A 26710-nucleotide genomic window follows, 5' to 3' on the forward strand; every position below is an offset into this window, starting at 1 on the left:
ACAGAGGTCACACTTTCCATGTGGTGGCAAAGCCCTGGGCCAGCAAGGTCTGAGTGGGGAGCCTGGCGGGTCTCTGGGCCTGGAAGGGACCTTTAAAACTCGTGTCCTCCTGGGGAGAGGTGGCTGAGGAAGTCTCACATTGAAAGCTTGCCTGCCCATCATTCAGACCTCTTCCCCGGGAAAGCGCAGGTAATTTGACAAGTGAAGGGAAGCCAGTGTTGTGTTCCCATGACCTGGGTGGCCTCCAGCATGTAAGTGCCCTGGGACTGACAGCTGCCTTGGGTGGCGTTTATCCTGCATATGAGTTCCAGGCATCATTCAGGAGCCAGAGAAGGCAGTTGCAGCAGGAATCTGTCCCTTGACTGCCTCTGCTTCTGCCTCCACCACATGGAGCCCCAGTCCTCACGTCTGTGAAGTGGGGCTACCATTGAGACCTGGCATCCTGACCTTCTGGCTTTGCCCAGGAGGAAGGATGCCTTGATCAGCTTTGTGCTCATGGGGGAATCACTGGTCACTTCTGACCAAGGATCAGAGACTCCAGTGATACTGTGTCGTACCCCCTTTCACCTCTCTGAGCCTTTGCTCCCAGTGCTCTCTTATTGCCTTTGACTATTCACAACCAACCCAGTGTCTGGAGGACCCCTGCCTCATCTCCAAGGTGGTAGGCTATGTGAGAGGAAGCCTAGGCGGGAGGGAAGGGCCCAGGAGCACTGGGGTTCAGAGTCCTTTGGAGAAGGTTGCTGAGCTGAGACCTCCCTCTAGGAATGAATCTGGAAGAAAGCGTGGCACCTGTGTCTCACCTTGGCTTAGTCTGGGGCCACCATGTTGTGGGACCATAGATGCTAGGAGTGAATTTGCACCTATCTGAGCTTCCTTTCTACTGCATCCTATGATTTGTGCCTCTTCTTCGTTGCCCGTGTTCAGAATGAGTCAGCTGAGACTGCTGCCATTCAGGTTGGGACCACAGGCCATAAGGTTCCTGGCCACACGGGATATCCCAGTGTTCAGTGGGCACAGGCTGTCTTCTGGGCCACCCACCACCATCCCAAGCAGCAGAAGTGGAGTCAACTCCAGTTACATGGAAGAGATGTACTTTGCCTGGTTGGAGAACCCACAGAGTGTTCACAAGGTTGGCATCAGCCTTCTGCATTTCATGGGAGGGAAACTGCTGGGATGGATGATGGGGTGAAGGATTGCTGGGAAGCAGCCATGAGCTCAGTCCCTGGGTCGGGCAGAAGGGAGGGGCTTCTTCCTTTCTTGCTGATGGAACTGTGGTGGGAGGTGGTCCCACTTGATGGAGCATGAAGATGCCTTGCCCAGCATGCCAGAGATGTGCCCTCCCTGGTTATACCGAGTCCTTTCCAGAAGGCTCCTGGGATGAAATTAAGAAAGTAAATGCCAAGCTGGGTGGTGGTGATGTACACACCTTTGGTCCCAGCACTCAAGAGGTAGAGGCAGGTGGATCTCTCTGAGTTCGAGGCCAGTCTGAGCTGGTCTACAGAAAAGCTACACAGAGAAACCCTGCCTCAAAAAAACAGAGAAAAAAAAATACCCCTCAATAACTAAAAGTGAAATGGGAGGACAGTAAACAGTCACATGACCCAGACTTAAGAAGTATGAAAAATCAAGAGATCCCTCTTAGTTCCTCTCTTTCTGAGATTTTTTTTTTTTTAAATGTAAAATTTTGCAAACCAAAGTGACAGGTAACAATCCTGTTTTGTTCTTTGGTTTTCATTTGCCTGTCTTTCAGCTCTTTCCATGTCAGTACAGAAGAGCCCCGTTGCTTGTTTATTCCTGCCTACATCGTATTCTGTCACATGGGATTCTCTGTGTCCCCAGTAATGGATTTCTGGTCCACTTCTTGTCTTGATTGCCAAGAACAGGGCTGCAGGGTGTACTTGTATGTGTGCACGAAGCTAGCTGCAGGAAGATTTTTCTTCCATCCGAGAGTATATACGTGTGCAATCTTGACACGTTTTGTCAGATTGCTTTCCATAAGGATGGTTGATGAATTCTCCCGCTGGCACTACATGGGACTGAGCAGAGGGAAACAGTTTTTTTCCTGTGCTGAGAATGGAACCTGAGCCCTCATGTGTTTGAGATGGGCTTCTACCCGGAGCTTGGCCAGCAGCCCCTCTCAGAACAGCACTGTTACTTTACTCTCCTGGAGCCCAGAAGTATCTGTGTGTATGCATGCCTAATCTTGCTTCTCTGTGAAGCAGCAGGGTCGCACAGCCTTCTCTGCCTTATCCTCCTAGCCGTGTGTGTTGGTAGTAAGTATCCTCTATCCGCCCTAATGAACATACCTTTTCACAGCAGACTATTTAACTTTCCAACATCTGCACTCATTTACTTAGCCAGTCACTTACTGACAGTCATTTATGTTGTTTGGACATCACCATTTTTATAATCAACCCTGAAGGGAACATCTGGACACACTTGTGTAAGTACATTTGTAGATAAATTACCAATAGTGGGATTATTGTCTCAAAAACAAACAAACAAACTATACATAGATCTTGTGGTCTGTGCCAGCTATTCTGACGTCTCCTAAGACCTGTTACCCAGTGTGCAAAGACATATTTTCCCCAGGGCAGAAGGCCCTGCCATAGCTGAACCTGCACACTGAGGAGAGCTGGGCAAAGAGTAAGAGGCCTGGGCTAGTCAACAGGGTCCCTGAATCGAGGTTCTGGAAGAACACTGAATGCTTTGGGGATCCTAACTCTTCATGTCCTGACCTGGCTGGGCTCTTTCTTTCTCCCTACCCAGTCCTGGGACAGCTTCTTCCGGAGAGCAAGTAAGGAGGCCTCTATGGGTCCTGCTCAGCCACAGCCCCCAGCTGTCGTCCAAGAGATCAGGCCGTCAGTCTCAAGTTGCACCAAGACCAGCAAGCTGGTAGAGGACCACCTGGCAGTACAGTCCCTGATCCGTGCCTACCAGGTGAGAGCGCTCGAGGCAGGGGCAAAGAGGATGGGGGAGGGTACAGCTGGTGAGAGAGGCTGGGGTCTGAGCTCTGGTGTCACATCCATTGAGACCCAGTCTTTGTCCTGTACCATTGAGAGCACAAAGCACCTCCCTGGTAGCTTTTGAGTGTATTTGCTGACTTGTCTGTTTCCCCATGCTCTTGTCCATCTTGTACACACGATGTCCTACGTGCCTGGTAGGTGATCAGTTGTATTGACTGCTAAGTGACTGTGGAACACTCTAACACTTGGTAAGCATTCTCTAGTCTGGGCATTCCAGGAAACAGGGACTGTTTGCAGCAGGAACTTCATTAGTGAAGATGGGATGAATTAATAATTTACCAAACACAGCTCCCCCACCAGCTGCTCATTCTGGAGGCTTGGACTCTCTCGCACTGGGTCCCTAGGCTGGGCCCAGTCTTTGGCAGTGTGTCTTGGTGACGGTCCATGTTCTTGACAGAACAGGACTAATTGGAGGGCTGCACTGGTGTTGATGTCATAACAGGTGCAATCACTGAGGATATCTGTGGGAACTGGTGGCAGAAGGCATTTCACAAGGGAAACAGGACACGCAGAGGGTGCTGCTAAGTGTCCTGGGTGTTGAAGAGACTTGGTAGAAGGGAGCAGCGAGCTGATACATGGGCATTAGCAAATGGAAACAATGTGCTGTCTCCCACTGGGCACCCTTTGTGTGGGAGTGGGAGGTGTAAGTATGTTTCCTGGGCACGCAGCAGTGCCTCATGGTGTCAGGGTTTCTCACTGGCCTGGGGGCTCATAGGCAGTGGGCTTCTGGCAGCACAGTGACTATTGTACAAGCAGAGCATCCCCCTCCCCAAATCCAAATAACTCCAAAACCTGAGATTTCTTTTTGATCGATGTGATGTCATAAGTGGAAAATTCCACACCTAATCTTATGTGATGGATTATAGTCAAAACCCAGGCATCCTAAGAACATTGTACAAAACCACATCTATGTAAGGTGTCTGTGAAACCATAAATGAATTTCATGTCTAAACTTGGGTCTTGTCTCCAACATATCTCATTATGTCTGTAAATATCCCTAAATCAAGAAGGGTAAAATGCCAGAGTCTCCTGGTCCCAAGTATTTCCCAGTGAGGGATGCTCATTGTGTTCTCTTGGTTGGGTGATGCAGAAAGTGACCTCATGATTGATCCTGACAGGAACGAGCAAAGTCAAATTAGAGCTATATTGTCTGGAGACTAACATCCAGGATGTTGCTTGAGGGCTTTTATGTGGCTTCATCCCTGCATGGTTCTTAGTCCTTTAGCATCTCTGTGTGTGTGGCACATGCGTGAGAGTGCAGGTGTGTGCGCGTAGAGGCTAGAGCAGGATGTCTGGTGTCTTCCTCTTCATCTCTGTCTCTGGTTGAGCCAGAGGTTCACTGTTTTGCCTTGGTTCATTAGCCAGCAAGCTCTGGGGATCCATCTGACTCCATTATCTTTAACTGAGGTTACAGGCACACAAAACCAGGTCCCATTGTTTATGTGGGTGCTGGGGATTTGAACTCAGTCCTCATGCTTATAGAGTAAGCACTCTTATCCACTGGGCCATCTCTTCAGTCCATATTGTCATGTAGCCCAGACGTCTGGCTTTAAACTAGCTATGTAGCTAAGGATGACCTTGAACTCCTAATCTTCTGCCCCCCCCCCAAGTGCTGAGGTTATAGCCACGTACCGCCATATCTAGTTTGCTCTTTGTTTTTTGTTTTTTTGTTTGTTTGTTTTTTAAGTAGTTTGTACCAGACACAGGATCCTTTGGATTTAGGGATTGTCTGTTTGAAGCAAAATTATAACAAAGCCCCCTGTTGCAGTGGCTGATATATCTCCTGCACTCTGCAGCTCCATCTCCATTTTTTGTATTTCTTGCCAATTTTTGTGAACTGAACCATGGTGGTGTTCCTGTAGAGGTTTTCTGAGCTATCCCCATAGCGCCATTTTACCCAACCCTTTATCCATGTCAGTGAGCATGGTGCTCTGGAGGCTTCACCCAATGTGGGTGTGATTTCCCCCAGTCAGCTTCTTAGTGAGGATGAGCTGAGCACTTGAGCAGCCAAGGGTGGCAGCTGTTATCTGTCCAGTTTTCCTTCTACCTGATAGGTACTTGTCATGGGACAGCTGCCTTTGTCCACCGTGCATTGAGTTGCACATTGTACAGCAAAGTCAGAGTCCTGGGGGCACTTTATTTTCCCTTTTGACTGATTTTCAAAAAGACGATGTTCTGTGCATACTTCATAAGTCACCAGTCAAGGCTGTCGCTGCCACCGCCCCCCCCCCCCCAATCTCCTCCTAGTTTCTCTCTGTAGACCAGGCTGGCTCCGAATTTGTGATCTTCTGCCTCAGCGGTATGCACCACCCTGCCCAACTTTTTTCTTTTTGTTTTATTTTATGTGAATTAGTGTTTTGCCTGCATGTGAATCTGTATGAGGCTGTTGGATACCCTAGAACAGGAATTACAGATAGTTGTGTGCTGCCATGTGAGTGCTAGGAATTGAACCTGTGTCCTCTAGAAGAGCTGCCAGTGCTCTTATTTGCTGAGCCATACCTCCAACCCAAACTTTCTTCTTTTTGTAGTTTCTCATGAATGAACACTCTTAAACAAAATAGATGAATTTCAGTCTGTTGTGTGTCTTTATTCCCAGCCCTGGCAGTGTCAGTAGCCCTTTGCCCTCTGATCTAATAAGATTCTCCAAGTCAATCTTTGTCATAGTTAGTGTCAGCTGTCAACTTGATCAGATTGGCCTGTGGACATGTCTGTGGAGAATTTTCTTAATTGCTAATTGATGTAAGAGGGCCCAGCCTGCACTGGGCAGTGCCTCTGCTAGGCAGTGGGCCTGGGCTGTGTAAGTAAGGTAGCTGGGCAAGTCAGTGAGCAGTGATTCTCCTGTGCTTGGATCCTCCCCTTAGTCTCTGCTTCAGTTCCTGACTCCTGGTCCTTGCCTTGAATTCCTGGCTTGGCTTTTCACCGTGATGGACTGTAACCTGTGAGCCAAATAACCCTTTCCTCCCCAAATTGTTTTGGTCAGTGTTTTATTACAACAGAAAAATAACTAGACTAGTTGTATATTTTCCCGCTTCCAGAACCATCCAGGCTTCCAGGGAGTTCTGATAATGTTCTCTATCAGTCTTGGCAGTTGCAGTGATCAGAGCTGAGAGTGTGTGCTTTTCAGAAAGGTAGCATGCTAGCATGCATTATGGATTTATTCTGATGTGGCTCTATACTTCAAATGTAGGGCTAAGGGTTTGACCTCATCCATCTTATGGCACCATCGCCTTTCAAAGATGCCAACAATAGATGTTCTCAGAGATGCCAGTGCAGTGGCTTATGTGATGTTTTCATAGCCCACATGCAACAGTCTTAGAATAATAATATCCCACTGTTGTTGCTGGTTGGCTACTGAGTTCATGAATTTTCCTCCATAGTTTTGTCTTTAGGGAATGTTCGACTGACCAAATGGAATTGTTCTTCTCTGCATAGCCAAGCTGCTGTGGCTATATTACTGTTTGTTACATTTTACTGTCATGTTTAAATCTTAATTTAGTTTTATACTTAAAATATTAGTAAATTTTCAAAGTCAAATCTCCAAAACAAGATATTCTGCCCCCCCATCCCCCATGGTTTTTCAAGACAGGGTTTCTCTGTGTAGCCCCGGTCGTCCTGGAACTCACTCTGTAGACCATGCTGGCCTCAAACTCACAGAGATCCATCTGCCTCTGCCTCCTGAGTGCTGGGATTAAAGGTGTGCACCAATAAGATATCCTTAAAAGCCTAGTTCTTTGAAATCTTATTATTTTCAATCCAGTTTTTACAATTCCTGTATTATCCCATTTCTATGTATAATAATTTTTCTTGCTTCATGGATTCTTTTTAGTTTATGATTTCTTCTAATGCCTGTATGTATTTTTAAAAACTCTAATCAATCTTTTAAATATTTCTTTAATTATTGTGTGTGAACCTGCACAAGTGAATGTATGGGAGAGCATGGAAGTGGTTTTACAATAGCAGGTGTGAATTTTCCTTGTTCATATGCCAGACACTTTGGAAGTTTCTAGAAGTTCACACTTACTAGTGGTATGTAGTATCTAAATTCATGTATAAGTTTTTACTTATTTTTGCCAGCCCTGTGTTGTACTTTTGAACTGGAGCTCCAGCCATGTGTCATCAGGGGATTCTCGGGTGACAGCACAGGACTGTGACACCTTGACAGTCTGAAGCTGGTAGTGGGGGTAGGGCTCTGAGCCGCACTTAGAATAAAGATGTGTCGAGCCTTGTTATTTTCCCTCTTCCCAGATCCGAGGCCACCATGTGGCCCAGCTGGACCCCCTGGGCATCCTAGATGCAGACCTGGACTCCTTTGTGCCCTCAGACTTGATCACAACCATTGATAAATTGGGTAAGAGTTGTCGCCTTCCCTGTCACTGTAGCAATGCCACACTATCTGGTACCTGTGTCTCGGCGAGGAGCCCAGGGTATCTCTGGCTCTACTTGGCTCTTTCTGACTGTTCCAGTTACTACTGTACAGTGCACCCAAGAGGGCTGTGTTCCCATCTGTGCTAGGGTTCACCACTGGGCGAACCTCCTGTCATGGCCGCAGGTGGGTGCAGATCCTCCCTCCTCTTTACACTGAGGAATGGTCAGGGCTTCCAGATAGGCCTGAAGGGTGGGTGCTGCTGGGATGCTCTCCATCCCCTACCCACCCTCATCATTTCCTCCTCTACTGCCTTGGGCTCCTTTCCAGCTTTCTATGACCTGCAGGAGGCTGATCTGGATAAAGAGTTCCAGCTGCCCACCACGACTTTCATTGGGGGTTCGGAGAACACGCTCTCTCTGCGAGAGATCATTCGTCGTCTGGAGGTGAGCCGAGCGTGTGGGGAGGGAGGGAGACTGCTTCCTTTTTTAGTCTCAGACTCTGGGACTATCACCACTCTTGCTGGCTCCTCACAGACTTCCCACCTGTCCCTCTTAGAGCACCTACTGCCAGCACATAGGTCTGGAGTTCATGTTTATTAATGATGTGGAGCAATGCCAATGGATCCGGCAGAAATTTGAGACTCCTGGTGTGATGCAGTTCTCCATCGAGGAGAAGCGGACCCTGCTGGCCAGACTGGTGCGCTCCATGAGGTCAGCACCACCTGATGGACAGCCTGCATGGCGGGAGGGCCATGCTTGCTACCCTAGCTGGGAAACTAGAAGGCAGGCTACTTGCTCCCACTGCTGGAGGCCTGCAGAAGCCCTTAGGCAGAGCATGGGGACCATCTGCTCAGTTAGTTTGACCATCAGAGAGAGCCACATTGGTGGGTGGGGATGGGACTCCAGAGAAACATTGTAGCAGAGGTCACACTGAGCTTGGGCAGAAAGAAGTAACAAGAGTAGGCCTACATGACAGAACGCTGTTTCTGCACTGCCCCTGGCGTGGGTGAGTGTGGTGACACCCCAGGCAGGGGCAGTGCGATGGTGCCCACTGATGATTTGGGAGAAGGGACCTTCCAGAGCTGCAGGGTCCTGGAAATGTACCTGGCTCAGCTGCTGGGTGCTGAGTGAATTCTGAGCGGTGGCTCATGGGCTTAACTTGGGGTTTAACAGATAGAAGTGTTTGGAGCTTACACATTAGCAGGAGGGCAGTGGGGCAGGGACAGTGAAAGGTGGCCTCTTGGGGGCATATGGCTACAAAAAGGCATCAGGTAACGGGTGCCAGCTGAGGGTTTGGGAAGAGCCCCAGGTTGTCCTGCCATGTGCTGTTTGTTCAGTGAGGGTGACATAGGGTTCTAGACTGTGCAGGAGGGAGGTGCCTTTTCCTTGTGTCCTGGGCATTCAGATCCCAGTGCTTGTGAAGAGCCCCCCGGAATTCCAACCCTCTCTTTGTGCTCTTTCGCTTCTCTTCCCCGTTCCCCAAACAGGTTTGAAGACTTCCTGGCCAGGAAGTGGTCTTCAGAGAAGCGGTTTGGCCTAGAAGGCTGTGAGGTCATGATTCCTGCTCTTAAGACCATTATTGACAAATCTAGTGAGATGGGGATTGAAAACGTCATCCTGGGGATGCCGCACAGGTAGGACCGCTGACTTCTCCTCGCCATCTAGGCTTGCTGTCCAGGCCTGTGCCTTGAGGAGAGAGAGGGGGTGGAAGTCAGGACAGGGCACATTGATGAGACTTGATAGGTTCTCAGGGCCTCTGCTCTGGCCTGCTCACCACAGCAAGAGCCAGACACTTGGCCAAAGCCAACATGTGGCCAATGCCCAACCAGATTCTCTGGTCATATTGCTGCTTTCTCCAGAAATTTCAGGACATCAGACTGGGACACATTCTACTAGAAAATCTTTCAGATGCGGGCTGTCAAGGATGTCTCAGGGATGTGAGAGTAGACCGTCCTGAGCTGGCATCCCTTGGACATAGTCTGTAGAGATGTAGGTCTGTGTCCTAGCTGTAAGTTGACTCCATGTTTCCCCTGATGAAGAGTTGGAAGTTTCCTTCCCTGTGATGTGTGGGACAAAGCACTGTTGCGATCTAGAAAGTTGCTTGTGGTTGGGCTAGCACAGGGCTTTAGGGACTCTAGATGCATGTTGTAGAGACTTTCTGTCTTGGCAGGCCTGCCGTGGTCCTCTGAGGAGTCTGGAAATGCTCAGTGTCTTGGGGGGAGGTTAGGCAGAGTTGGCCCAGTAGCCAAGGTGGTATGGAACACGGGGCTTCATGTCTCAGGTTGTTAGAGCAGCAGAAGATGGCACTGGAAGACTGTGAGATGGTGCTGGGTGGGCATTTGCCTGGAGGGCTCTCTGAACAGTGGGGCCATTCTGGGCCAGTTCAGGCCATCACAGTGTGGATGGTAACCTTGGAGGCTGTAGAGGGCTATGCCCAGAGCAGCTGAGGAATGTTCCTGAAGCCCTTAGGACACGTGTGTGTAGGGGGAGACAGATGGGAGGGGCTCTCCCTTCCTGCAGTTGTGTGGACCTGAGAGTCATGCTTGGGCTCTGGGGTAAATTTCCAGTCACGTGTGTATTCCTATCAGGCTGGTACTTGAGTAGGAAGTTCAGGCTGGGCTGAAAAACCTGGTCCATGACTGCCACATTGTTCCTTCAGTGTTCCCCCCAGAGTCTCCTTTGCCCCAAAACTGCTGCTGCCTGACTGGCAGCGGGAGGGGAGGGGGGCATGTGAGCACTTCTGAAGCCTTAGCAGACTAAGTTCATGGTGGGAGGTGCCACACTAATGGGTTGGGTCAGTTTTTTTGGGGGGTGAGAGCATACTAGGTGGCTTGGTGGCTTCCTGCCCCTTCCCTCTAAGTCACTGAATGTACAGAAGTCTGCCTGAAGGGATCTGGCCAACTGGAACTACTCATGTGCCTGGTGTGTCCTGAGGTAGGATGGGAGGGTTGAGCCTTGCTGGGGCTTCAGCAGGAAGAGATCTGATAGGTGTCATGGCAGGTAGGGGGAGTGGCTGTACTTGACCAATGTAGGAAGGTGACCAGGAGTCAGGTGACAGCCCAGGACATTCTGGTCCTAGGGGCAGGCTGAATGTGTTGGCCAACGTGATCCGCAAGGACCTGGAGCAGATATTTTGCCAGTTTGATCCCAAGCTCGAAGCAGCAGATGAGGTGGGTGACATACCCTGACCCTGGGGCACCCCAGGAGGGCCTGGTGTTGGGAGGTGGGCACCCCAGGAGGGCCTGGTGTTGGGAGGTGGGCACCCCAGGAGGGCCTGGTGTTGGGAGGTGGGCTGGAGAATTTGGGACTTGAGCTTCCAGACCAACAGACGTGGAGATGGCTAGACATGAAGAGTCACAGGGGCTGGGATGTCTGAGGCGCCCTAAGCCTTTGGGAACTGGATGCTGCATTGGATAATCCAGGCCAACCTCACTATTTCCAGCTAGAGAAACCGAAGCTTAGAGAAGTGCAGGGGCTCCCTTGAGGCCTCTCTCTTGAGACTTTGTTGTGAGCCTTTGTGCCCACAGTCCCTTAGTCACAGAGGCGTGAGTGGACTGATGGTTCCTTTACCCATTAGCCGGCCAAGGACATGTTTTCTTGCTTCCACCCGGTGGCTTGCATGGCACTGAGGCTCCTGGCCATGCCAAGCCCTCAGCCCTACTGCCTCCCCTCCCCTCCCCTCCCCTGCCCTGCCCTGCCCTCCTCTCCCTTTCCCTTCTCTCCCCTCCCCAACTCTCCCCTCCACCTTGTTCAAGGTTCTGCACGAATTTCCTGATCTGGACATTTTGTCTGCCTTTCCTCTTCTGTTCCCTTTGTCTCTGGCTTTGTGTGTGTGTGTGTGTGTGTGTGTGTGTGTGTGTGTGTTTACATATGTCTGTGTTTCTGTCTGTGTATGAGTGTTTCTGAATGTGTGTGTGTGTGTTGAGTTAATCCCATGTCTAGTCTGCATGTGCATTTGTTTTCCTCTCAGGAGTGAGGGAGGAACTTTGTCACCAGCACAGGTGTTTGGTTGGGTAAAGTAGTTGGCCCAAGAACACGTGACACATGGTCCAGAGTAGGCTTAGGGCCCACATCACTGACTACTGGCCCCGGATCTCCCTGCGTCTTGTTAATGACCCTCAGCCATCTCCAGACCTGTCAGCCTTTGTTCCTCCATACAACAGGCACAAAGGCACCTGCCCCACAATGCTGTGAGGAATTGAGAGGATTCTGGGGAGGAAAATTTAAAAATCTGACTAAGGAACACTTTTTAAAATTTATTTATTTTTTTTAGATTTGAAAAAATATAACTATTGTTGAAAGGAAAAAATACAAATTGAAAAAAAAAAAAAACCCAAACATTTAAAGTCAAAGAAATTTTGATGCAATGGAAACATTTTCCTCCATGAGACTTCATTCTTGTGGCGTATCTGTGTGTGCTTGCTTACGCATGTGTATTTTTGTCCAGGAGCCATGAGAACAGCTCGGGGAACTCTAGGTACCTGGCTGTTCACTCACAAAGTTGTCCTTGTCCCACATTAGCAGGTACCGAGCTTGGTTTGTTGGTTTCTTGCAGCTGCAGGGTTCTGTGTCCTGTGTCAGGGCTCTGCCTGCTATGATGAACATCCTCATCCTTTTAGTGAGCGCGAGACTGTAGTTGTCACATGGAGCCTGAGAAGTGCAGTAACCTGGGCAAGGAGCGGACACCATGGAGCCTCCCGTGGGCCCAGCCACAGCACGTGCCTCCCGTGGCTGCTCCCCTTTCTGTTGCTGCTCCCTTTGCCGGTTGGATAGGTGCAAAGTGGTTTATTCTTAACATAGTTTCTATGTGAATCAGCTGAGCATTTTGACTCTCTTGTAGTTCTCGTTCTGTGAAGCCCCCTCCATAGCTTCTGTTCATTTTTCTTGGGACTTCGCATATTGAAGGCAATTAGCTGTTTCCCTGCATTTGACTTTCCAGCTTGTTTCCCCCTTTGGTGTACCCGAATTTTCTCCCCACTGTTAGTGGCAGATTTGCCCTTCCTTAGCTGTCTTCCTGCATAGGGACTTTATATATATTGTTTAGGAAGTATGCTTTCTCTGCTCCTAGACCCTAAAATATCCTCCAACACTTCTATGCATTTGATTTTATTGGTGTGAAGAGTAAGGTAGCCATTGAACTCTAGTATGTTTCAAGAAGCCTGGCAGGTTGGCTCAGCACTGCATTCCCTATGGGAGGTGTTAGGTTCATTCTATCCCACGTTTACCCTCAGGGCTCTGGTGATGTCAAATACCATCTGGGCATGTACCATGAGAGGATCAACCGTGTCACCAACAGAAACATCACACTGTCGCTTGTAGCCAACCCTTCCCATCTGGAAGCGGTGGACCCTGTGGTACAGGGGAAGACTAAAGCAGAACAGTTCTACCGTGGGGATGCCCAGGGTCGGAAGGTGAGCTTGTCTGGGTCTGTAGCATTAGGGTGGCATCTGAAGGCCAGGCTTTGAGAGCAGGGCTCTGAGAGACAGAGGACATGGATCCAGGGGTCTTGATAAGAGGAGGTAGGGTGGGCTTCATAGGCTGGGGTACAGGATCCTGTTGGCTTATACCCTGGCATGCAGGTCATGTCCATCTTGGTCCATGGGGATGCTGCCTTTGCTGGCCAGGGTGTCGTCTATGAGACCTTCCATCTGAGTGACCTGCCTTCCTATACTACCAATGGCACAGTGCATGTTGTGGTCAACAACCAGGTAAGGGTGTGGGCTCCATGCCAGGTTGCATGCCCATTCCTATAAGTCCAGGCTGTGGATTGGTGAGAAAGGTGAGCCAGCCCTGGTGTTCATCCCACTGTCCTGCAACTTCCTCATGTGACCTCAGGCAGTGAACACGATCCCTAGGTCAGTGTGCAACCTCAGGCAGAGAACCCAACCCCCGGCCCCATTACCTTCTCTGAGAAATTGATAGATACATAACAAACACGTACATATATGTCACGAACACCTATCTACATACATTTATAGACAGTTTTGTAACCACTGTATCTGGAGGATAAACATCCATAGTCTCAATTGACTATGGATCCAAAATATTCAGACCAGGCATGACCAGGTGTGGTACTACCTGCCTGTTATTTCAGCAGTGGACTACATAGAAAGTTCATGGACAGTCTGAGCTATATAGTGAGAGCTGTCTCAGAAATCCAAGGAGAATGCTTGCCTAGATATGCAGGCCTTGAGTTTGAACCCAACCATCACCCACACAGAAATATTCAGGGAAAAAAAAACAAAACAAAAACTAAACCTGTACCAAACATGAACAGGCTTTTTTCCCCCTTGTTCTTATAAGGGTATAGTATGTTAAGTGTATAGTATAGTGACTATTTGCATATTATTTACGCTGTTTTAGATACATGACTAAAGATATAGTGTCATATAGAATCAGATTCTATGAAAATACTACAGAATTGTGTGTGTGGGGATGGGGGGGTCCTGAAAAGATTCTCACGGGTACCTGGAGACACCCATATGTGGGGCATAGAGGAGGTGACCAGGACGGAAGGGTGTGGCACAGAAGCTGTAGGTGACCTTGAGCTCCGCTCAGCACATTGGTCTTGCAGGCTTGGTAGTCGTGGTCCTTTCTTTCCAGGCAGCAGAGGTTAATACCGTCTAGGAACCCCGTGTTCTCTCTCTCATTTGCGGCAGCATTTAATCTTCCTTGAGTTTCGCTGGGAGGCAGGACTTTAATAAGAGTGCCTTATAGATGAGGATACAGAGGTTGGGAACTGAAACATCCTGCTTAAAGCTCTACAGTCACTCTGGTGGGTCAGATCCCCAAGGCCTATGTACCCGTAAAACAGCTCGGCTCCCCTGCTGCCACCGCCACCCCCGCCATTGCTGCCCCATAGCAACTGTGGTCATATGTGGTCAAGGACTTATTTACTTAACATCCCCTGTTTGTCCTAGCTACGCTAATAGCCCTCTCCCCAGCTCCTTTACTTGAGTGAGTTTCAGGACAGCCAGCAGGGCTGTACAGAGAAACCCTGTCTCCAAAACAAAACAAAACAAGCAAACAGCACACAGAGGGGCACACCTGCCTTCCCTTGCCCTTGCAGATTGGTTTTACCACAGACCCCCGAATGGCTCGCTCCTCACCTTATCCCACTGATGTGGCACGGGTGGTCAACGCACCCATCTTCCACGTGAACGCAGACGACCCGGAGGCCGTGATCTATGTGTGCAGTGTGGCAGCTGAATGGAGGAACACCTTCAACAAAGACGTTGTTGTGGACCTGGTGGGTCTGGGGTACTGACTGACTAAGGCCAAGGCAGGGGTGGGGTGGATAGATTATCCCTGCTGTGCTGGGGGTGCTGGAGGTAAGGATGGGGTAGCCCATTCCTGCCTTGCCCACAAAGTCAGGGGTGTTTGAGGGTGCTGGTACCAGAGCAGGCTTAGTAGCCCATCCTGGCCAGTCCCAAACAAACCGGGTGCTTTGGGGGTATGGGAGCTGAAGCCAGGATGAGTTCTCTTTCTGCTTTGCTGAACAAGCTTGGTATATTTGAGGATGCTAGGGGGCAGGAGATCGCTGATGGCCCACCTTGATGTGCCAAGCTGGCCAGTTCTTCAGTCACATCTTCACTAGGACTAGAAGTGCTTTTAGACAGAGGGTTAATGTCATCAGCAACCATCTGTACAAAGGCCTTGCCATGGAGTATTCATTCCGTGAGAGGCAAGTGTGGATCATTTGGGATGCTTCAGATGTGCCCTGCCTGCCTGCGTGTGCACCAAGTGCACAGCCTGTGGTAGGGACTGAACCCCCTGGCTGCCCCTGCAGGTCTGTTACCGCCGGCGTGGACACAATGAAATGGACGAGCCCATGTTCACACAGCCGCTCATGTACAAGCAGATCCACAAACAGATACCCGTGCTGAAGAAGTACGCCGACAAGCTCATTGCGGAGGGCACGGTCACTCTACAGGAGTTTGAGGTAGGCAGGCGGAACTTCTGGGCACTGGGACAGACTGCAGATAGACAGACTGGGAACATGGGATGGCTGCAGATGACATCAGCCCAGTGCTAGACATGGAAAACATTAAAGGAGTAGCTGCTGTTCCTTGTTCCCAAAAGTCCCTGGTTCTAACAGGGCATGAGGAATTAAGGACATGGTTACAGCCAGGTGTGTGCTGTGCTGGGGAGAAACCAAGTTTCGGCAGGAAAGGGGTCTCTCTGTAGGGGTGTCCTGCAAGGGTCCTCTAAGAGGATCCTTGCACTAGGATCATATCTGGAATTGTCTATGGACATGTTTGTCCTTCTGCCTTTATGGACAGAACCGCTGAAAACCAAGTCTGAGTCTCTGCCTGTCCCCCTGGGTCTCCTTACTGAGCATAATCCAGGCTCATCAGGCTTTGGGGTATCTGTCCAAAATCTCTCTGAACTCTGAGGTCTAAGTCTCTGATCATGGCATCCCTGTGAACAAAGAGACAAAGAGTTCTAGAACTGGGTGATAGAGACCAGGGCTTTTGAGTCTGGGCTGACTGACCCCCTTGGGTACCCGATATGTTACTATCTACAAACTTCCTCTCAATTCTAGGAAGAAATTGCCAAATATGACCGGATCTGTGAGGAGGCATACGGCAGGTCCAAGGATAAAAAGATCCTGCACATAAAGCACTGGCTGGACTCCCCCTGGCCTGGTGAGTGAGGAGCATGCAGCTCAGTGGTCCCTCCCCCCCTCGCCACCTCCCCCTCCTTTGAGCATTGGAGAACAGGACTGTGGTGGTTCTGGAGAGCAGTCAGTACAGAGCTAGAGGCTGAGGCTCATCCATGACATGTAGGTGTGAGCTATTCCTGCAGGTGGTGGTAGGCCAGAGTTGCCGAGGTGGCATTAGAGCAAGTGTGGCCACCTGTGATTTGCCAGGGGTGGGGCGGGAGGTACTGGGGGTATCTACTTAGACGGTCCCTCTGCTGGGGCAAAGCTGGGTCAGTGTTGGGGCAGGTGTAGGAGCCATAGCTGTGGCTCTTCAGCGCGGTGGCGGGGCCCCAAGAGTATATGTTGATGCCACTGGGGCTAAGAAATTGCAACCTTTCTATTGTGGGAGAGAAAACTGGCCAGGAGTGTCAAAGTTCCACCACCAGGGCTTGCATGGGTTCTGTCCCCTCAGGCTTCTTCAATGTGGACGGGGAGCCCAAGAGCATGACGTGCCCTACCACGGGCATCCCTGAGGACATGCTGACCCACATTGGCAATGTGGCCAGCTCTGTGCCCCTGGAGGACTTTAAGATCCACACAGGTAAGGCTGCTGTGCAGGCTCCAACACAGTCACTTTCAGAGCTGGCACTGTGCCTGCAGGGAGATTTGTTAGGAGACCTAGATGGGACAGAGCTTGTGGCATGTCCCTGCTTAGTCTCCTGCTGTCCTGATTCAGCTCTCAAAGCCTCATATGGGCCCCTTCCCATGTTATTAGCTCCTTTCCCACTGGATATGGGGAGTTAGGCATTTGTGGATATGACATTTCAGCTGAGTGTCAGGGTGTGGTCTTAAATTGGTACCTTCAGTCTGGCAAAGGCAGTTTCTAGTGTAGTGTATCCCTGGGCCATGTAGGAGAACAGGAAAGCAGGGGCATCTGGGGAAGGCATAGGGGAGAACCTGGAAGAATTATGCCGGCAAGAAGAACACGGGTATGCCTCTAGCTCAGGACTATGCCAGAGGGTAGCTTGTGAGCCTGGCTAGTCGATGGTCACTGACTGTAGCCCCTTAGCTGTGACCACTGTAGTTTGCTGCCTCGTGGGTATTGGAGGATGTCTGTGTCTCCTCTACATAGCTTCTGGGAGCACAGTTCTCTCCCAGTGTGCAGAAGGCACCCATTGATGGAACCAAGATTTACTGCTGAGCTCTGTGGGCATTGCGTGGCTCTCACTGGGTGTGTGGTATTAACCTCAGTCCCCTTTCAGGAGAGCAGGCACAATCTTCATGGGATTGTTGTAGAGAACCCTGAACCAGTACATTTCAGCTTCCTCCTCAGGAAGCTCAGGTCAGCCCTGGGCTGGCTGCAGGTCAGGCAGGACAGTCTGCAGGGGCCACCAAAGCCTTTGCTTTCTTACTAAGTACTCACCCCAGGGCTCTGGTGCTGCAGCCATCCAGGCCAGAGGCTGGACTCGGTGTTCCTAGGGTCCCCCCTTCTCACAGGCCTCTCTCGCATCCTGCGTGGCCGTGCAGACATGACCAAGAAGCGTACAGTGGACTGGGCGTTGGCAGAGTACATGGCCTTCGGTTCACTGCTAAAGGAGGGCATCCATGTGCGGCTCAGTGGCCAAGATGTGGAGAGGGGCACATTCAGGTGAGGCTGAGGCAGGCTGGGGCCCTGGCCCCCTGGGCGCTGGTCCTGTCTTCATAACTCAGCAGAACACAGCAGGGAAGTAGCATATTGCTGTGCCATCCTTCCTGGGTGTGACCATTCCATAGGACCTTATAGGTTTTTTGGGACAATAACAGGACCTGCCAACCCATGCTGCCCTGGACTGGAGTAGATGACAGTCTACCTGCTCTTGTCCCTGTCCCGATTTCTCTCTCCAGCCACCGGCACCACGTTCTCCATGACCAGGAGGTTGACCGGAGGACATGTGTCCCTATGAATCACCTGTGGCCTGACCAGGCACCCTATACTGTGTGCAATAGTTCCCTCTCGGAGTATGGAGTTCTAGGTGGGTGGGATGCCTCTGGGTCTGGGAGGGCAGGCAATCTCAGAGATTAGGAAGGAGGACAGAGATACTAGGATGACCCTGAGGAACTGTGGTTGGACCGTTTCTAGAGACATTTGGGAGGAGGTCATGTCCCACATGGTCTAACAGGCATCTCAGTTGTGGGGAGGGGGTATTTGCTTTGTTTTTCTCAATGACACCTAAACCCTTCCCCTGGATACCAAACACAGAGGGTCCAGGCAAGACATCCAGTAAAGTCCACAGCAGTACATAGCTACTGACTGCCTGGTGCTAAGCCTGGCACTGGCCTTACACGGTCTCAAAGCCCATCTTCTCTTCTCTGTTCTACCACCCCACAGGACATGCTTCCCCTCAGTTCACCTGGGGCCAGCATGCTTCCCCTATTACTTGCTCTTCCTAGGGTTCAGCCCCACATGTGACGGGTTGCCTTTGGGCTTGTACTGCCCTTTCTTGGGAGCTTTGTGCATTCTTCAGCATCTTTTTGGCTGATGGTCTGTTTAGTGCCCCCAAGTTATTTTTAGACTTGGCTCCTGGTGCGCGTGGTGATGCACACCTTTAACTCCAGCACTTGTGAGGTAGAGGCAGACAATCGCTGTGAGTTCAGGACAGCTGGGGCTGTTACACAGACAAACCCTGTTTCAAGAAACCAGAAACAAAAAAGAAAAGCATGCTTCCACATCCAGGCCTCTGTGGCCCGATGAGGCCCTGGCTCACCCTGGCCTGTTGGGCCTGGAAGTGTATACTGAGGAAAGGCTGGGTTTGACTGGATCCATGGCTGCTTGGTGACATGGCACTGAGCTCTGACTTGTCCTCTGCCTAGGCTTTGAGCTGGGCTATGCCATGGCCAGCCCCAACGCCCTGGTCCTCTGGGAAGCTCAGTTTGGTGATTTCCACAACACAGCCCAGTGTATCATCGACCAGTTCATCAGCACTGGCCAGGCCAAGTGGGTGCGGCACAATGGCATCGTGCTCCTGCTGCCTCATGGCATGGAGGGCATGGTGAGGGCTTGAGGCCCTTGCAGGCCTATCTTGGGGGGGGGGTGGAGTCACCCCTTGATCTATTGAAGAACCTTCTGGGCCCCTGGAACTTGTAAACCAGACTTGTGAGCAGGGCGGGGAACAAGCACAGCCAAGGTTAATCCACCCCTTGAAGCCGTCTAGGCACCCCGAGCCTGAGGTCTCTGCAGTCTCAGTCTGGGTCACACGTGTACTTTCAGGGCCCAGAGCACTCCTCAGCAAGGCCAGAGAGGTTCCTGCAGATGAGCAATGATGACTCAGATGCCTACCCAGTGAGTGCTGCTACTGACTGTCCCCAGGTGGGGAGTGCGGCATAGGTTAGAGCACCACTGCTAGCCACCAGTATCCCCTGCAGGTGTTCACTGAGGACTTCGAGGTGAGCCAACTCTACGACTGCAATTGGATTGTGGTGAACTGCTCTACACCAGCTAGCTACTTCCATGTCCTGCGCCGACAGATCCTGCTGCCCTTCCGCAAGCCTGTGAGCCTCCCCCAGCTTATTAGCACCATGGCAGTGTAAGGGTTGGATGTGGGGAGCCATAAATAGGGAGGGGCTGCTAGTGGCTGTCTTTCTGCCTTCCAGCTCATTGTCTTCACACCCAAGTCTCTGCTGAGGCACCCTGATGCCAAGTCCAGCTTTGACCAGATGGTGTCCGGTACGTGCCTTATCTGGGCCTGTTGGGCCGCCATCACTGGGTGGTGAGCTGTGTGAAGACTGGTGGCTGATGTGTGGTTTCTGCTCCTGGAGCTCCGCTGTCTTCCCAGCTCTGTCTTCATTGGCCCTTCAGCCGCTCCTCCTGTCTTGTCCTCACTTGCCACAGCATTGGGAGATCGGCACCTTGGCTGGATCAGATCACTTGGAATAAGCTCTAGTGTCTGAGGAGTGGGTGGGCTCTCTTAACCATCAGGAGGGCTGCCAGGAGGTGACATTGGTGGTAGAACAGTCTCTGATTTGCTGAGTGCTGAGTATCACCCACTATACACTTCCACTCATTAACTAAATAGACATCACTGTGACCCTGACTGCCCTCTCCCACAGCACCCAGGTTCACTGGCCTGGGAATCAGGGGCCAGGTACAGTACGTGAAGACTTGAAGTGTGACTGGGTATGGAATCGCAGAGTGACAGTGAAGCCCTGTGCCCAGCAGAGCAGCTCTGTCTTGTCTTGACTGAGCCCCGAGCAGTAGTAGGGACAGGGTTTAGTCAGTTAGATAGTTGTGGGTTTTATTGTTGTTTCCGATTTGTTGTCATCTGGGTGTCCATTGTGGAAAGGCGGCTGTAGTGGGCCATCAGAGCCCACCAGTGCCACCGGGGCCCTGATGGGCTGGCAGCTCTGCCCTCCCACCCCACTGCCTGCAGACCCTCTGTGCCTCTGTCTTCGCTTGAGGTATGGTGACATAGGGACATCATAGTAGCTTCCTGAGAAGTTTTGCAACAAGCTTGACTTCAGGAAGGAGAAATGGCCGAAGCTGGAAGATGGAGGCTCTGCTCCCGGGCTATGGGAGGAGGAATGTCCCCTCCCAACAGCTTCTCACGTTGGTTGGCAGGTGGAGGCCGAGTGCCATGTGGGCACAACCAGAGGGGACGGATCTGGGGCAGGATGGTGCTATCGTGGGTCCATCATGTTACCTTTTCTGTCCTTCAGGGGCCCTCCCCCTCCTGTACCCCACACTTCGAATGTTTGTGTTCCTAGGGCTCTGCTCCACTCCACAGATCTGTCTCTACTCTCTCCCCATGACAACTTAGGGTATCATCTGTCCTTTATCCTGTCGTTGGGATTGATGTCGATGTCTGATGTGAAGCCTGCATCAGCTCAGTAGCCAGGAAGAGCCCAGGGCTGCTTGGGGTGCTTACATCCCATTGCCCTTGTGATGCTGATACCCCGAGGTACCCGGTCCATCCCTTAGGAACTAGCTTCCAGCGGATGATTCCAGAGGATGGCCCTGCGGCACAGTCTCCTGGGCAAGTACGGCGGCTCATCTTCTGCACAGGGAAGGTGTACTATGACCTGGTAAAGGAGCGCAGCAGCCAGGGCCTGGAGGAGCAGGTGGCCATCACACGGCTGGAGCAGGTTTGCTGAGTCCCTGAGGCACTGGTCGTGATAGATGGATAATTTCAACTCGCCAGCCTCTGGCTCTGCTCAGTGTGCGGGTGGCGAGGTACGGCGCTGGCCCTGCACATGTTGTCCCTCCTTGACTGTGCCCTGTGTATGTCTGCCTCCCCAGATCTCGCCATTCCCTTTTGACCTGATCATGCGGGAGGCAGAGAAGTACTCGGGTGCTGAGCTGGTGTGGTGTCAGGAAGAACATAAGAACATGGGCTACTACGACTATATCAGTCCACGCTTCATGACTCTTCTTGGCCGCTCCCGGCCCATATGGTACTGGGCTGCAGAGTTCGCTATCTCCCTCCCACCTCTGCTAGCCTGCCTTGACTCTTGAGCCTTATGGTCCCATACTGCCATTCTCTGGCAAGCATTAGAGTCCCTGCAGGCTCTGAGCCCTCTGTCCACAGGTTAGCTCCCTTACCACAGTTGGGGGGGGGTGGTATGTGGTGTGACTTGTGTAAGACTCAAATCTCCCTTTAATCTTAGCCCCTAGCCTTGGCACAGCCTCCCCTCTGTCCAAGAATGATTGGATAGGCTACATGTGCAGGCCAGCCTCCAGAGGTGCCTAGCAGGTGGCAGCCCCTGGTGCTCAGTGTGGGCATCTTTGTCTTTGTGATGATGGAGTCAGGAATGAGAAATGTGGAAAAGCCAAAAGTGTTTGCTCCCAAAGTTTCTGGGGTGTGGCATGATTGTTGTCTCCATGGCCATGGAGCGGGCATCTTCTCCCTGTCCTGTGTCTAAATAGCTGAGTGCGTTGTAGGTCCACAGCTCACCGAGAGGGCTGCCCTAGGCAGGCAGTCTTCTTCCTGTGTTTCACCCTGCAGTTCTAGACTGAATGTGCAGCTAGACCTGGTCCTTCCCTTAGCTGACTCTCCTCCTCCAGGTATGTTGGCCGGGACCCAGCAGCTGCACCAGCCACTGGAAACAAGAACGCTCACTTGGTGTCGCTGAGGAAGTTTCTGGATACTGCCTTCAACCTGAAGGCCTTTGAGGGCAAGACATTTTAGAATGAGGCCAAACCTGCTCAAGTCTTGCTGAGGGAGGTTACCTGGGAACTCTGGGGCTCCAGATGATCCACACTCAGGTAGCAGTTGAGACCAAAGAGCAGCACTGCTGGCTTTGGTCTCTGTTATTTCAGAATTGGTCAGGACCAAGAGTTAGCATTCCTTAGAGGAGGGGATGTAGATGTGCTCTGTCATTCTGTCAATCAGCTCTACTGGCCTTTCTGGACCGCCCCCCCCCCCCGCCCCTTCTCTAGCTGTTTGGTCTGTCTCCAACTGGCCGCTGTGCGCTGCCACTCCCATCCTGGCTGTCCTCCCTGTTGCCGTTCACCCTGGTGTCCTCCTTCCCTCCTTCCCTAGACTCAGAGGTGCTCCCTGCTGTGCTCTTAGAAGTAGAGATTTCAGCAATAAAGGCAGGTGAAGCTCAACCACGATGGGAGACTCAGTGAGATGTAGCACACATGTATGAACCAAAGTAGGAAACCAAAGAGCAGAGGAATAAAGACGTGCTTGGAAAACATGCATTGTCCTCCTTTCGTGCTGTGAAGCTGGGGGAGGGGTGGCTGCAGTGGTGAGGGAAGGAGAATGAGGAACAAACCCAGAGATGGCGGCAGTGTCCATACAACAGATTTCCCTCGAGCTGCACAGGCAGAGGTTTCCCCCGCTCTTCTCTGGCTTCTCCATTCTTCGCCCTTGCCTGCTAAGATGCTGGGAGCTGTGGCTCTTTCTGCAAACTGTATTAATGTACCCGCTTCCCGGAGTCTTTTTGGAGCTAGATGCCAGGGCCTCTAGGTGCCAGGCTGCAACTCCAGGTTGCAAGCCTCTTCAGACTTGGGGTCTTGGGGTCCTGCTTGGGAGGTATGCATGGGGTTCCCTCTGTTTTCTGTCCTCCCCTCCGTTCCTCTTTTCCCTTATGGAATCTAAGATCTGACACATGGTAGCGTGACTAGCACTGAGCGATGCCTGTAGCCATTGTTTTATTTTTATTATGGTATTTGCAGTTTCCCATATGCATGCTGTGCTCACAGGTCGCTTTCCCATGCCATCTTTGTGCATCCTCTCCTCCCTGTCCTCACAAATTTCTCTCTCAAGTTCACATCTGTTTGTTTTGTCTGGTGAATCATGATAATTAGTTTGGATAATATTGCCATCTCTTAATTGGAAGGTGAAATTATTTGCTTCTGATGATTAAAAATTTAAGGCAACAAAAACTAATTCCCCATACATAAAATAGTCATAGTAAGGGCTGGAGAGATGGTTCAGTGGTTAAGAGCACTGGCTGCTCCTCCAGAGGTCCTGAGTTCAATTCCCAGCAAGCATATGGTGACTGAACCATCTATAGTGGGATCTGATACCCTCTTCTGGCATGTAGGCATACATGCTGATAAAGCACTCATACACAAAATAAATAAATCTTTAAAAAAATCATGTTAAGTTTGCAATGCTGGTTGATATGAATAGTTACTATAACCACATAGATACCAGAGCCATTGTTAAAAATTACATGATGTTATGTGGCTTTTAGGATTAGAAGAAATATAGAAAGATGTAGAGATGCTTCTTGCAATCAGATTTCTAAGCAAAACTAATATACCATATATCCAGTCCTGTTGTGGGTAAGTACAAATGTCTCTGAAAGGCTTTTTGCGTGACTGGGTCAGGAGTTACCCACTGGAGCCTCGTGGGCCAGTGGCAGTATACAGTTAAAGACAGAGGTCTCCCCCCCATCTACTGATAGTGTATATGGTTTTTCCTTTCTTTTTTGTTTGGTTTGTCTTCCTATGGAATTTTAATCCAGAGACATTTGTGTGATGAGTATTTATTTTGCCCCTGAAATGTGTTTCCAGGCACGGCAGTGGTTTAATTCATTGAGTTATGAGTCCCATTGGAGGAAAGTGCAGGTGTTATAGGAGTCATGGAAGGCTCCTTGTTTGGAGAAGTCCTAGAGGAATAAGTGATGATATTACTTGGAATGGACCCAGGGCCAGTAACAATGGGGTTTGGTTAGGGACATCCTAGAGAAACAAGCCTGAGGTTGCACTGGTGAGTTTGAAACGCCATGAGCCTTAAATTCAGCTCGTTGGGTACACTTAAATAATTCTACCACAAGAGAACACTGAAGGGTGCAAGTGGCTGGAGTGGACTCCTATACAGAGGGTGAGTTTCAGATCACTAAATGGGGAAACTGTATGAAGCAAGGGCTCCTACTCCACCTAGAAAGCTGACTGGGAAATAAGCCCTTCAGAAGGACTGTGACTTCATTAAGAGGCAAGGAGAATAGTGGTACTACTAAATAATTACAGACTACTCACCAGACTCATTTAAAATAACCAAGTATTTAGAGGGATGGTGTATCTTATATTCGGAAATACCACAACTGGACACATAGCCTTTAATACACTCAGAAAACTTGTAAATGAAGTAAAAGTTCCCCTTCGTAAAAGCTGGCTAAAGGAATCCATGACTACCAAGTCAGCCCTACAGAAGGTACTGGAAGAATATCCAAAACTGAAGCCAAAGATAAATATACCCAAGAGGCTACAAGAGGAGTAAAATAATGATGATTAGCAGACAAGAACTAAGAAATACCCAAATGCTACCAATCAACAAACACAATGATAGTAATCAGTAATAACTGAGTATTAAGTAATCTATTTCCTCATCAAATTGGGAGTTTTTTGTTTTAATTCTGCTTTCAAGAAACACACCTCACCATCAAAGATAAATGCTATCATGGGATAAAGGGCTGGAAAAGATATTTCACTCAAACAACCAGGAAATGGGTGGCACTGTGGTTCTAATTTCTGACAAATAGACTTGTCAGAAGATAGAGATGTCTTTCTGATTTAAGAAGTAGTCCATGAAGAGAAAACTACAAGTCTAGATGCTTGCCATACATAGGCTCTTCCGGTTCTGTAAAACCAGTGCTGTGAGATTTAAAGTCACAGATTAATCCTAACACAATAATACGATACCTCCCTGTTATCATTAGATAGCTGGACAAAAATGAAATATAGAAACATTGGAATCAAATTATATCATGGACTTGGCAGGCAACTACAGAATATTTTACCCAGCCACCAAGTAATCTACTGTCTCACGAGTACATGGAACTATCTCAAAATAGATCATGTACTAGGACACAAAGCAAGTCTCAAAAATGTGGGAAAATCAATGTCCTGCATCCTATCTGACCGTAGTGAGGTAAAGCTATAAAACAGCAGAAAGAGAAACTATAATATTACAAACTCAAGGAGTTTAAACAACATACTATTAAATGATGAATAAGTCATTGAAAAAAATCAAAGAAACAAAAGCCCTAGAGTTGAATGGAATAGAGAACATAGTTATGAAAATCTGGGATGCGGGGCATTGGTGGAGCATGCCTTTAGTTCCATCACTCGGGAGGCAGAGGCAGGCAGATTTCTGTGAGTTCGAGACCAGCCTGGTCTACAAAGCTAGTTCCAGGACAGGATCCAAAGCAATACAGAGAAACCCTGTCCCCCCCCCCAAAAAAAAAATCTATGGGATGTAATGAAGGCAAAACTAGGGGATGTTTATACCTCTAAGTACCTACATTAAAAAAGAAAAATCTTGCCAGGTGGCATACATGCCTATAAACCCTTGGGAGCCAAAGAGGTAGGCATCTCTGAGTTCAAGGCCAGCCTGGTCTACAGAGTGAGTTCTGGGACAGCCAGGGATACACAGAGAAACCATCTGGAAAAAAGACACAAACAAAATCCCCATGATGCTCCTTAAAGCACTGGAAAAGCAAGAACCTGTTCCCAGAGCAGTAGAGATGGAGAAAATGAAGACGAGGGCATAGACTGATGACATAGGAATAAAAACACTACAATGAGTCAACAAAGCAAATAATTGTTCTTAGAGAAACAAGATTGGCAAATTAACCATAAGACCCAAACTAATAAAACCAGAGATGAACATGGAGACATTACAGAAACTCTGAGACTTAGATATACCGTAATGTTTTATATTCCACCAACTAGACTAGAAAATCAAAAAGAAACATGAATTCCTCGATGGCTGTGATCTACCAAAGCTAATAAAGATGATGCACACCATTAAAATGCCTATAACAAACAGAAAAGGAAACAGTGAAAGATCTGCCAAATAAAAGATGTCTAGTACCTAACTGGTGCAACAGGGGGATGAAGAAAGGACAGACACACAGAAAAGCTGGGATGGGGTTTATGCTGTGCTCACTCAGAGGGCACCAACTGCTGCTGGGCACACCCATGGGGATTTTACTTGGATAGATCATTTGAGGTGGGAAGAACCACCCTAAGTCTGGGCTACACCTGGTGACAGCCTGCATAAAAAGAAATGAAAGACGGAAGCCCTTTGGTTTTTGCCTGCTTGCCCTCATTCTCAATGCAAGTTCATCTACCCTGTTGCTAAGGTATTCCTTTGCACAGACCATGGACCGGCTGAGACCTCCAGCCTCCTGGACTGAACAGTTACCTGATAACTTGGCCTTTCTGTTGGGAGACAGGCATTGT

At 49.8% G+C, this 26710-nt stretch overlaps 1 protein-coding gene across 1 annotated transcript; it reads left to right on the forward strand.

Annotated features, from left to right (window-relative positions):
* The first annotated feature begins 213 nt into the window (after nt 1-213).
* On the forward strand, nt 214-22246 carry Ogdhl (oxoglutarate dehydrogenase L). Its single transcript, XM_051202532.1, has 23 exons — nt 214-251; nt 925-1129; nt 2770-2940; nt 7272-7374; nt 7720-7835; nt 7948-8102; nt 8879-9025; nt 10471-10561; nt 12623-12802; nt 12971-13099; nt 14461-14640; nt 15181-15333; nt 15937-16039; nt 16508-16636; nt 17533-17683; nt 17920-18047; nt 18886-19064; nt 19283-19354; nt 19438-19563; nt 19666-19738; nt 20990-21153; nt 21308-21462; nt 22073-22246. The coding sequence occupies exons 1-23, from the start codon at nt 229-231 to the stop codon at nt 22194-22196; spliced, it is 3057 nt and encodes a 1018-aa protein (XP_051058489.1). The 5' UTR covers nt 214-228; the 3' UTR covers nt 22197-22246.
* The last annotated feature ends 4464 nt before the right edge of the window (nt 22247-26710 follow it).

This window comes from Phodopus roborovskii, unplaced genomic scaffold, assembly GCF_943737965.1.
Source record: "Phodopus roborovskii unplaced genomic scaffold, PHOROB, whole genome shotgun sequence".
In the NCBI taxonomy this organism is placed as follows: domain Eukaryota; kingdom Metazoa; phylum Chordata; class Mammalia; order Rodentia; family Cricetidae; genus Phodopus; species Phodopus roborovskii.

Bases quoted from the DNA above. Each gene is read 5' to 3' on its own strand.
- Ogdhl (XM_051202532.1), top strand. From the start codon at position 229: ATGACCTGGGTGGCCTCCAGCAT. The intron at 13,100-14,460 runs GTAAGGGTGTGG...TTGCCCTTGCAG, and splicing joins ATGTTGTGGTCAACAACCAG to ATTGGTTTTACCACAGACCC. The intron at 17,684-17,919 runs GTGAGGCTGAGG...TTCTCTCTCCAG, and splicing joins GTGGAGAGGGGCACATTCAG to CCACCGGCACCACGTTCTCC.